This window comes from Montipora foliosa, chromosome 1 (genome assembly GCF_036669935.1).
Source record: "Montipora foliosa isolate CH-2021 chromosome 1, ASM3666993v2, whole genome shotgun sequence".
Taxonomy (NCBI): domain Eukaryota; kingdom Metazoa; phylum Cnidaria; class Anthozoa; order Scleractinia; family Acroporidae; genus Montipora; species Montipora foliosa.
The window spans coordinates 27,372,533-27,385,032 of NC_090869.1; the positions used below are offsets into that span (position 1 = coordinate 27,372,533).

General features: G+C 41.7%; 1 protein-coding gene across 1 annotated transcript in view; it reads right to left on the reverse strand.

Moving 5' to 3' along the window:
* The window catches only part of LOC137995682 (uncharacterized), a 36,220-nt gene that overhangs the window by 10,030 nt on the left and 13,690 nt on the right, over window positions 1-12,500 (reverse strand). Inside the window, exons 8-18 of the mRNA XM_068841207.1 lie at window positions 11,483-11,518; window positions 11,021-11,152; window positions 9,437-9,684; window positions 6,418-6,598; window positions 5,910-6,044; window positions 4,871-5,118; window positions 3,984-4,140; window positions 2,776-2,910; window positions 1,224-1,471; window positions 600-759; window positions 1-44 (exon numbers count right to left, since the gene is read on the reverse strand). The exon at window positions 1-44 is cut by the window's left edge and continues 355 nt beyond it. Of these exons, the coding sequence (XP_068697308.1) occupies window positions 1-44; window positions 600-759; window positions 1,224-1,471; window positions 2,776-2,910; window positions 3,984-4,140; window positions 4,871-5,118; window positions 5,910-6,044; window positions 6,418-6,598; window positions 9,437-9,684; window positions 11,021-11,152; window positions 11,483-11,518 (1,724 nt within the window). The remainder of the gene's footprint in view (window positions 45-599; window positions 760-1,223; window positions 1,472-2,775; window positions 2,911-3,983; window positions 4,141-4,870; window positions 5,119-5,909; window positions 6,045-6,417; window positions 6,599-9,436; window positions 9,685-11,020; window positions 11,153-11,482; window positions 11,519-12,500) is intronic.

The window sequence follows — 12,500 nt, forward strand, 5'->3', positions numbered from 1 at the left end:
ACACGATTGCCCGTGTTTAGCCCAACCAGATGGGCAGGTGGGTTCTAAATAATGGAAAAATAGACTGTTTTTATTACATCTTATAGTATACTTTATTTGAGGGCCACAAGTTTACAAATGTTTCCTCTTTTAAGGGGTCACCCACTTGCTCGATCGCTAGCTCGTTCGTTCGCTCGCCCGCTTTCTAGATTAGCTCTGGGAAATAGGTTTTCCGACCGAGTTAGTGAGAGGAATAGGTCTTGCCCATGGATGACAAGAAATATTCTTTAAAAAGAAAACAGTTCATTGTTGTGTCATTGAAGGAATAGCTTGGACCCAAGTCTCTTACTAGATCGCTCATTGGACAAATGGTTGTCAGTTTGATATTTACGGCGCATTAAAAGCAGAATTTTGAGGAGAAGGGCAAAAGGCAAAATACAGTACTGAGATGGTGTGATAACTTGTAATGAATAAAAAAATCATGGTGATGTTTGTTGCACGTTACACCATAAGCTCACAAAATACTGAACTCACTCTCGCGCCAATAGCAATGACATTTTGATTAAACAAGTCCGACTCCGCAAAAAGTAAAAAGCAAAAATGCATGTATTGAACTCAACCTTTGCTCTTTGTTGAAGGGCCTCTCGCTGTTGTTGCTTTAGGGATGGATGTAGAGGTTGCTGGCGGGTTGGCTGCTACACACGCACCCGGAAACAATTTGATCTCATCCAATGCAATATCGCTCTGATATCCCCTACCGCGGACCGCTTCAAACACAACCTAAATCACAACAAAAATAATAATAATAATAATAACAAGAGGATTTGAGACAGTTTTCGGTGAGAGTAATAGCCAGAAGTCTCGGAGGTCCTCAGTTTATAGTACTTGCAGTATCCCAAACGCGGCTGCCTGGAGATGATTGCAATATGGAATGATTTCTTTCCGCGTGAAAAAGATGATGATAACTGATGAAAGGGGAGATGATAAAGGAAATAACATAGACGATAGCAATGTGGATGGTGATGATGAGTCGCCTAAAAAATCGGATGATTTTGACTCCAAGGTTCTGACCCTTACTATAACTGGTATTTGATTTGAGCCTTAAGCTGTAAACTGGTGGTTGAGATGGACGGTCGGAAGGACAAAGGAAGGGAGACCGATAAAGGAACAAGTCTTAATCGGTTAGTATGTTCCACAGCATGAATTCACCAATTGCAAAAATAAAACTGAGGCAAGTACTTAACCTGAAAACGGGCAGTTGTGGTAACGCGGAACTGAAGTCCATTCCACGTGTTTCCTTGGTGTCCTGATACTGACCACAGCTGCGTTTCCTGGGACCCAATCTTTCCGTATAGGTTCAGACTACCCATCTCTTCACCATTCATATGGTAACGAAACAGAACGCAGGTCGTACCAGTAACGAACGGTGACAGAAGGCGCGCTTTCTCGCCCTCTCTGCGAGGACTGGAGGCTTCTGCGTAGATGTAGTAACCTGGGATACCGTAAAATACCACCGTTAATCGAGAGAGATAGCTTCGTGTTCACGACAAACATCGATCTGAAATTTGCGTTTTGCCAAAAATGGAAGAAACGTGTTTGATAAAAGCTCAATTCTAGCACGTTAGCTCCAGATAGCGGGCAACCAAGTTAGAATGAGAATATTTTCCATGCTCTTCAGACAATCAGCAGCCTACCGTTTCCCGTTTGCCGTTTCACGGAAACGCGATGCCCGCGCTAAATCTCTCTATCGTCGCCTTTTATCACGTTCGTCAACGATTTTACGTTGAATATTGCAAAGAAAAGAAAAGAAGTGTACACATCATCAATACGCACACGCAGAGCAAACATTCAAAATGGATTCCTGGCGTAATTTATAGAAGCTGGCAAAACAACGTCATTCGTCCGATAGAGAAACCACGTTGTCTGTGCTATCACAACTCATGGAATACCCCACAACCTAATAAAGCACACTTTTTTAAACTCAAAAAATATTTTTATTGACACAAAAAAAAAACATCGAAGGCCAATTGTAATGAAGGAGGCGCAGAAGCAGGCGTAATTCCAAAAACAGCGCGATCGATTGGTTCTTTTCGCGGGAGGAATCGATACTTGGTGAATCACCGTGTTTCTAGCAATCAATCCTTTGCTTTGTCTTATTTCGTGTATTTTTATGTTTTAAGGAGTTCGAAAAGTATATTATATTTGACTTTGATAAAACGTCTGACCGTCTCAGTTTTGTTCACTTTAAAAATGAGATCGAAAGACAGACTTAAATGGGAAGTTACATGATCAGTTCAGGCAGAACTAAGCGGGATACTTTGTGTTCAGTCAAGCCTCGAAATCAAGACCTTGGGCCCGATTTTTTCCAATACGCACCTCCCGACTTGGCGAACTTGGCGAAGAACATATAGATATTTATTAATATCTCAACCTCGGATAATGCAATTCTAGCTTTCTAATTGGTTGACTGGATCTCGGTTACCAGCCATTATACCTGCGTTTGACCTCACATGGACTGAATGATGCGGCAAATGTCGCTCAGCATAAAATTTTTGGGGCCCGGAACTTCAATAAAATATTGCAAAACCGGTTGAGAACTTAATAAAACAATTATTCCATTCGCCCTTGTTGGATACGAGATTGGTGATAGCCAACTAGGCGCCACGCGCCTCGTTGGCTATTTAGCATCTCGTATCCAACAAGGGCGAATGGAATAATTGTTAAATATTTGGTAGCGTTCTTGGTCGGACTGGCCAACCTGTATCTCAAAACCCCGAATGACATCAGTTGTTTCACCTCTTCCCGAGAAGTCAGTTGTTGGTCCAGTGGTGGGATAACTGGCTGTTCTTCCAGTGTGAAGACTCCAATTGAAATCGTCACTAGTGTCTTGGGTAAAACTGCACCACGACCTACTGTCGAAGTTACATTCCACTGAAAGAGTGGAAAAATAACAGACTTCAGAGCTTCAAAATAAGAACAGAAGGATCATTTTTGCAGGGAGTACGAGAAGCGCTGCATGTCCAGGGTCGGATCCAGAATTTTTCCTAGGAGTGGGTGCACCACTAAGGAATGTGGTGGCTGACTGGTGAAGTTTTTTTTCTTCCAGAATACCATGCAGGTACTGGGGGTGCGCACCGCCCGCACCCTCCCCCTAGATCCGCCCCTGATGTCATGCACTAAGTCGGTACGACTTTAAACGAGGAGGAGGTGACGAATCGACAGTAAAGCTCATTCCCAAACGCCCCCTCTTTCTCTCGAAGCCAAGGCACTGGTCTGTTAAATTTCATATATTTCAACTGCGGAAATTGAAGTACATGAGAAATGAAGATCATCGCAGTTAAGCAGCAACTTAAACAATTGCAAGGAAAACCCGGGGGGGGGGGGGGATTGTGGGAGGTTAATCCCAGAAAACTTGGGTGGGGGTGTCCTGAGACCCTGACACTATTTCGGACCAAAATCGTCGATTTTCCCTACCCTATTTCAGACGTGACCAAAAATTTGATACCCTATTTCAGACCTATTTTAGCCGTTACGAAGGGATTTGTTGATGGTCTTATCGCCAAATGATGAAGAAGTAACTTCTTCTCAAAAACATACCCATTCAAGACGCGTGCACAAACCATACGCTACTTCAGACCAAAATGGTCAAAATCGATACCGTATAACTGACCAAAACGACTAAAAAACCATGCTCTTTGGGGCCGCACATACCTATGTAGCCCATATAGGGAAGTACCCCCGGTGGGGGGTGGGGGTGAAACCCATGACCCAACGATTGCGCTGGACTTGCTCTACCATCTGAGCAGTCAAGCCATTTGGGAGCTGGTCAGTTGTGAGTCGAGTTAGATCAGCCCCGTAAGAGGTGAACAATAGAATATATATACAGAATATATCACGCTTGTAGCTGGCGAGAAGATCACTGAAACGAATCCCTTCAAGCGATGCAGCGCTTCTGTAAAATCTTTTCCCCATACTTTGTAGCCATTCCCTGCTAGAGAACTTACTTTGCGTGGCTGCAAGAGTGGTTGGGTTTGTTGTTGGAGGTGGCAATGTAGTAGCGACAACAAATTGGTTGCAGTCGCCTGGCGTTAACCTTATTTCGTCCAGCGCAATATCCCCTGCCCATCCTTGTCCTCTCTGAGCTTCAAAAATCACCTGGTACTAAAATGGTTTCGGTAAAAATAAGAGCATTATTCTATAAGCAATTGTTAATTGTGAAGCCAGGAAGCGAGTATATTGGTCCCAAATCGCGAAATACACGAACGAAAAACAAAGAAAAACGTTCAACCAGGCAAGGATGGCGGCAAATCAATTTCTCATCAAGTTCTCAAAATGCTCATTGCACGTTTCCTTTTCTTGTTTTGGAAAACTTGATACTGTTGTTGTCTTGCACGAATCATCACTGGCGGACATTTATCTCTCCGCACATGATAGCAAAGTGAACGCTCAATCGATCGGAAGACCTTAGACAGCAATGACTAAAACCGGTTGCTGACCAGCGGATTTCGTTAAAACAATGGTTTGCTAGGGGTGCTCAGTCTCGCGGGCTCAGAAAACCTGGTTGTGGTCATTGTTATTTAAGGTTTTTCCAATCGATCCTCAATCCTGCGTGCTTGATTACCTCGGCGACGAACACGCTGACAACGTATTCTTTTTCCCGCTTCTCCCAATATGGATCCTGGCTGTGTAATATCGTCTAGCGGATACCTTGCAATAGGTAATCTAAACGCTGGAGCGTTAGTGCAGTTATCGGACTCTTAGGTAATAAGGCAATATTCGAAACTTGGGTAGTAACATATGCGACTAATCACAACTAGTCAAATGTAGACTTCGAGGCTTAATTTCCGTAAACGAGTTTGTAAATATCTGAGGAAAAAATGGCAGCATTTACCTGGTAATTCTGAGATGCCCGCAAAAATGCCTGCACTGAATGCCAAGTATTTCCTTGGTTTCCGTTGTAAGTGACCAACTTGACGTTCTGAGCACCTGCGAGGGCAAATACCTGCAACTGACCCACGGCAGCTCCGTACATATGATAGTAGAATTGAATACAATATGACCCAGCCAGCTTGGGGGACTCCAGGCGGGCGACATCTCCACTTTTCCGTGGAACAGATGCTTCGGCGTATATGTAATAACCTGAAGGGTGAGTAGAAAAGAATAAACACGAAGACCGACTAATAGCATCAGACGTTATTTTTATACTTGCTTTTTGTCCTGGTTAGTATTAACCATAATGAATGAAAATTTGTCAACTTAAAACGCAACGACTTTATTAAAAAAGTACCGTGAATCCATAATCCCTTAATTCGCTTTGACGAACGGCTAACGATGGAAACCTCAGCTAACAAGGTTTCTTACAGTGTTTAGTTTACATTTATCCACTCGTTTGACAAAACCAAATTTCCTATATTTGAGATCCTTTCAAGGCAACCTCCACTAAAGCAAGAAAATACCTTTAAACCACAGAACATGGATGTTTACATTAAAAATTGTTCGAACTTTTTCCAATGAAACTTTTTCCAATGAACTAAATGAATTTCAAAAAGGTTTGAATTTTAGAATCACTCGTCACTTTCAAATTTCTCGGGCGTCGCCATCTTGAATAAATGTGACGTGTCGTTGTTGCCCTATTGTTTCAAAACAAAAGCTCTTTGGGTGAAAGCTACGAGGGCAACGATGACACATGACAGTTATTCAAGATGGCGGCGCCCGGGAAATTTGAAAATGAAAATAAGTTATTCTCAAGTTCATTTGTTTCGATACAAACACTTTTTTGGAGAAAACTGTCGATCAAATTTGATTTCAAAACATTATTTTTTTTCGTTTAAAATTATTCATTAGTCGGAGTGGAGGTTCCTTAATTGAAAGTGGATATGATCTGAGGTCACTTTGTGCTTTTTATAATAACATGCTTGATGACCACTGACCTTTCGAAAAAACACCGTTGGTCGGCCCAGTGTCCGGTGCGCTTGATGTAGCGCCCTCGTTTAAAGTCCAGTCGAATTGATCCCCTTTTCCTTGGGTAAATTCACATAGAGACTGGGCATCAAAGTTGCAGTACACTTAAAAAGAAAAAAAAAGTACTTAAAGAAATTTCGACGCTTTCTTGGAATGCATCAGTATTTTTTCGTCAATCATATTAGCTGTAAGCCTCCTGAATATCTCTCATCGCACATCTCAAAAAGATCAGGCGAACAGAGGTCACCAGCCGTCTTCACATGGCACAGACAATTAAAGTCTATTTTTGACGAAGCCACAGTTTAAACTACAGTTTCTCCTCGGTTAATTGCCTTTTTTTTCTTTCGTACATGAAAACGGCATATTATTATAGTAGGAGACATCACCCCTCACAAGGATCTTCATTAGGGATTATTCAAGGCAATCCTATAGGGCCCTGAATGGTGATGATTTACCTAGTGGACTATTCAACCGTACCTTCACGGCGGCTGGTTGATGTAGGTGTAGTGTCTGGTCTCACTGGCGTTTGTTTACTCTCAGTGGGTGTAGGGGTTACGTCCGTCGAGCTCGCGTCATCACAATTCCCAGGGGTTAGTTTAATTTCGTCTAACGCGACATCTCCCCTGTAACTCTTTCCTCGAACTGCCTCAAGTTCAATCTGCCAAACGAACAAATGGGTGAAACTCGAAGTGACTTGGCTGGAAAAACATTTAGTTCTACATTGTACTTTGTGTATTCGTATCTCACCAGGCGAGTCGCTAATTGTCCGGCCCTTTCCGTAATGTTGAACTAAGGCCAGATTCTTTATTGTACTTTTCACACGCCAAACATTTGCAAATCTTTACCTAATGATATTACTCTTTCTGAACCTTTCTTCTGCCTTTAAACACGATTTTGCAGATATTCATTTTTCTCGTTGCAAATGCGTGGTTTTGTGAAGAGACCTTCTTTGTATAAACCTTGTAGTTTCTGGGGGGTTAACGTTCCCTCTCCAATTTTGTTACTCTCTTGTAAACAGTGATGTGTTTTTTTATTCCATGTAATAATATCTTATTACTTGTGTTTATTGTGTACATCCCTTAAATTCCTTAATTTCCCTTTTTGTTCTACGGGAAACAAACAAGCAAGCAAGCAAACAAGCAAGGTAAATGAGAAAATCAATACAAAAGGAGACTTTCGAATAATAAACCTCTTTGACTGCGTGCTCAAATTCAGTGAAAAAGGACCAGAAATAACTGATAAACATGCAGAGGAACCATACGTGTACGGGTGTATGGGGTAATCGGAATTAATCCGAGGGGTTCATTTGCAGGAGTCGAAACAGCCATCAAACTACAATGGAGGACAAAATTCCTTGGGACAGGCGAGGAAAACAACATCGCTTACATAAATCGAGGAACAGCACCCTATTTCGCCATAACTGGGGGGTGTTCACTGTACCCCTCCCCCCTCCTACGATGTTTCTACAAGGAAAGAGTGTTATACAGGAAGTTTGGAACGTACGGCGCACAAAATTCAACATATTTTGTAATAATAGGGAGTTTAAGAAACGACGACGGCTACGACTACAACAACGCCACAAAATAATATTAATAATATCATTAGTTAAAAGACCTTAGCAAGTAGTGTTAGTGGTCCTCTGCATAACGACGACTGACATGAAATCACCAAATTTCATTCTATATTTTCACTGTGAAATCACTCGTACCAGTTTATTTTTTAGGATACTTTGCCCATATTGTAGGACGTGAACGAGATTGAATAATCGCGAAAGACTTATGATAAAGTAAAGTTATGTTTTGAGGTGATGTTTTCGTCGACCGCCGCTGTCGTAGATCTTAAACTCCCTATTGTTTGGGGGAGAAGGGAGTAGCGCCATAGATTTATCTTCATGGCGCAAAAACGTCCCATGAATTTTAACCTCTATTTGTTGGTACAGGTGACAATTTTTATTTTTCTATAAAGCAGAAATCGTCGAAACAGTGCATTCTTTTTATATTGAAATGATATAGTGAGAATGGTCCATAAAATGGGTAGTAGCCAAAACGCGGGGCCGGGGCCGGGGCCGGGGCCGGGGCCCGGGCCGGGGTCGGGGTCGGGGTCGGGGTCGAGGTCGGGGTGCCTTTTCTTTTTCTCATTTTTTTTGGTTTCAATTTTTGTCGTTATTCTCCTGTTGGTTTTTGCGATAACCTGACTTAGTCTTTTCGAAAATCGGACTTTTTGGAAGTTAAGATCATTTCCGGAAATGCTGAAATTGGAGTTTATGAAATATACGCCAACTGCCAAAAACACTGAAGACTCGCTGATCTCCACACTTAAAAACAGAATTGCAATGTTTACTTCTTGAGAAAAATAAAAAAAATGTGATCGTCACGCAGTCACGCAAAGTTTAAATTTCCTCGTTGCTCGTGTTGCTGTCATGTTGTTGTCTGTCTTTACTAGAAACGGTTTGTAGTAAAGCCAGAGTCGCACGGGAACTTGCTAGTCAATTCTATTCGGACGTCACGGGATCGAATCCAATATCACTATAAAGAACAGAACAACACTGAAAACAATTTTGCGAAAACAAGCAAATGATAACGTTGTGTGACGACTATCGTGGAACTGTGGCTATGTTCTGTTTCGTTTTAATTGTATTGCGGAGGTTTTTACGAAGTAAACATTAAAATGTGCTTTTAAAATGTGGAGCTCAGCGGATCTTCAGTGTCTCAAGGAGTTAGTGTATATTCCCCACAAAAATTCCAATTTCAGTCTGAAATTCTCTTAATTTCGAAAAACAAAGATGTCTTTTTCGTAGATTCCGTATAAATGAAAGAAAGATGCCAAACATTCGAATATAACATTACAGGAGAATAACGTCAAAAATTGAAACAAAAAAATATTGGAAAAAAAGACACCCCGACCCCGACCCCGACCCCGACCCCGACCCCGCACCCGGCCACGACTCCGGCCCCGGCCCCGGCCCCGGCCCCGGCCCCGACCCCGCACCCGGCCACGACTCCGGCCCCGGCCCCGGCCCCGGCCCCGGCCCCGGCCCCGGCCCCGGCCCCGGCCCCGGCCCCGCGTTTTGGCTACTACCTCTGATATCCCTAAATCGGTTTGTTTCTTTGTCATTTTTATCAAAGAGTCTTAATAATTCCCAAATCCCAAAAAATACAAGTCCCCGTAAACAAGGGCCTTGTAGTAAAGAAACGTTGTAACTTTACTTCCATAAGAGGCTTTCGCCTGTGCAAGGATCCCAAAAGTGTAACCACTTGTATAATTCACATTCTTTAATGCCCGTAGATCATCAAGTGAGATACCGAAGATGACCTTTGCTGTCATAAGATTGAGTAATTATGCCTCCCTCCCCTAAAAAATGATGAATTCATGTAACGCATAGACATCATTTGACATCCTTGCAGTAGCTAAGACTCAATAGTGTGTCACATTTTTCAACGTGGATACATCATAATGTAAATCGGTTACACATTTGTTCAGAAAGACATCTATTTACCCGAAACTGCTCGGTTCCCGTCAAAGAAGTTTGAGCCGTATACCACTGATCCCCCTTGTTGCCACTGGTCGAAAATATGACGGTCTTTTGGGAGCCAGAATTTTTGTAGGCATTTAGGGAATCGATGTCTGTACCCAGCATGTGAAAATGTAAACGAAGACAGTAGGGCCCACTCAGGTATGGTGAAAGCAAGACGGCGCGGTCACCAGGTACACGCGGGCTGGAGGTTTCAGCGTAAATATACCATCCTAGAAATTGAGTAGATTGTCTCGAATGACTCAAATTACTTAAAGCGAGGTAAAGAATTTAACTAGTCATTTTAAATGAACCTGAAGTTCTGCGAGTTCAAAACCTTTAGTTGTCTTCAAAATCATAAGACAATATAGAGCGAGCTTCAATCGAGTGTCGTAAGAGCAAAACCAAAGTAATTTCTTTGGCCAATCAAAAAGGACGGAGACAATCCAGTAAACCAATCTAAATTTGAAGTAAGCACGCGCGTTTTTGAGACGCGGACGGCAACCGGAAGTGAGCTGTTTTCCCTTTTAACTTGTTTTCACACAATCACATTTACATTACTAAGTATCTTTTCTCCGTTAGAGATGATAAATATAAAAATCCGGGAGACGCCATTGTCCTGGCACGCGAAATGTTCTCTTCCGGTATCCGTCGGCGTCTCAAAAACGCGCGTGCTTAAGCTCCCTAATTACACGTAACCTGGACAAGGCGAGGGAAAATGTGCACGCGCGAGCTGCGATTGGTTTTAGTCTCACTTCTGATTGGTTGATAAAGTGGCGCGAGAACTTTGAACCAATCACTGAGCGACGTAATGCAAAACCAAAGCAACTCGCTAATTATTTTTGACACTCAGTTGAAAACCGCTCTCTCGCTAACAAAACGTAGTTATAAAAATTAGAACGGCAAGGATGCAGCTTATATCATCCTATGATACATTGTTCAAACTCACTACTACACGTCACGATCATCGCCCAACATGCCGTAGCATTGAGATTCTCGTCAATATGAAAATGGTGCATAGGAACTTCATAAAGATTAGTCTCGCTGCTCGCCTAGCTCGCAGCAAAAATTAATCTGGTGTGAAAAATTTTGAGACCAAAACAGAATTAAGCCGCTGTGCCGACCACGTGCAATTATTGACGAGGGAGGTAAACTGGAGTACCCAGAGAAAAACGCTCGATTCAGGTTAAGATCGACTCAGCTCGCACAGGAGGGGTGGATGATAACACACTACACCTGCCTGACTTCCAATGAATACTGGACATAAATCGGTACGTGGATGTGGGTTCGTATCGGGAAAAATGCTATCGATCACTTTCATAAATGGCGACCACTTCTAGTTTACATTCTTTTGTATTTATGTTAATTAGACCTGCTGTCCTCATTTTGAAACAAATATTCTTTTGAAATTTCCTCGTCGTGGGGAGGCTAGAAAGGCTTATTAAAACAAAATAATATTTTATTTGGCCGCCATTATGGAAGATGTCTATTATCTGTTTCAGCCCTTCGTTTCAAACCTGATACACTGACAGAACTAACCTGCAATGTTTACTTTAAGTATACACTTACCTCTGCCAGACATATCTGTTGTCGGTCCAGTCCCTCCGCTTGGCGTTGACCCCTTGTGCAATGTCCAGTCAAAGTTGTCTGTGGAGTCTTGCTCGAATTCGCATAAAGTATTACTGTCGAAACTACAGTAAACTTGTTTTAAAAAAACAAAACAAAACAAGGAGCAGTCGTGAAATTCAAGGAATCATCTTTTCTTTGAAGCATAAAAGAAACACGAGTTCAATTTATTGTGTCGAATGAAGGAGATCTCAAAAACTCGAAACTTGAAAACTTTGGAGTACTGACACATTCTATTGGAAAGGAAGGATATATGTTTTCGTTTTTGTCTCAATCATTTCCCTTGGCGCCGTTGTTTAAGGATTTATGAAAGAAACTAAGTCGCGACACAAATTATCCGCTAATAAATTATTAATAATGATTTTCTAATTCTGCCTTAATGTATGCTAGCTCCATTCTACTTACCTACAGGACGGGAATCTGGCCTGGAGACAGGTAATTCTGTTAGAAGAAAACAAGTTATATATGAATTATTCTCGCTTCTAATTTATCAAAAGAAATGAATTTGAATCCATTTTTGAATCCATTACCAAGAGTAAGAAATTGATATCAGGTTTGTCCCCAATCAGCGTCGGAAAAGTGTCTATTTTTAAACCAAGTTTTGCGGGAAAATAAACGATAGACCGAATGTTGTACTTAATTCAAATCTCCCGCGGTTAAGATTCTTTTGTATAGCATTCACATTTAAATGATTTGGAAACACCTGGAGCAAAACGGTACCCTCCCATCGTTATTGCGCATACATTCTGCGCATCTCGAGATACTCGGCTTTCCTATGGGTGGTGCTTACCAATACAGGAATATTTATGCGCGGCTTAAAACTATGCAGAGAAAGAAGAACAAAGCAAGTGCCCTTGGTATCCAAAAAGAAAATTGGGGATAAGCATGCATTTTTCAGAGAACGCCATCCATTACTTTGTATTTGAAAGTTTTTTGATTAATTATCTTTGGAACAGCGCGGTTACCCCAAATCAAAAAGGCCAGAGACAATCCAGTAAACCAATCAAAACTCGCAGTAATTACACGTAGCCGGCACAAAGCGCGGGAAAACGTGCTCGCGCGAGCCCCGATTGGTTTTGGTTTCACTTCTGATTGGTTGAAAAAGTGGAGCGAGAACTTTGAACCAATCACTGAGTGAAGTAATCATAAACCAAAGCAATTCTCTAATTACTTTGGACACTCAATTGAAAACTGCTCTAAAGAGAACAGAAGCAAATAGGCGGAAGACTAATGAAACGCTTTACTTTCGCTCAGATATATTTTAATTTTTTCCATTTTTTAACACGATATTCCAGTTTATTGCGTTTTATCGCTGTCTTTTTTCTATATTACGCAGTTAGGTTTGTCTCTCATTTTGGCTTTGCACACTTGTGAAGTTGGTGGAGTATTAATTAATTTACATCTATAAATAAAAAACTTTGCC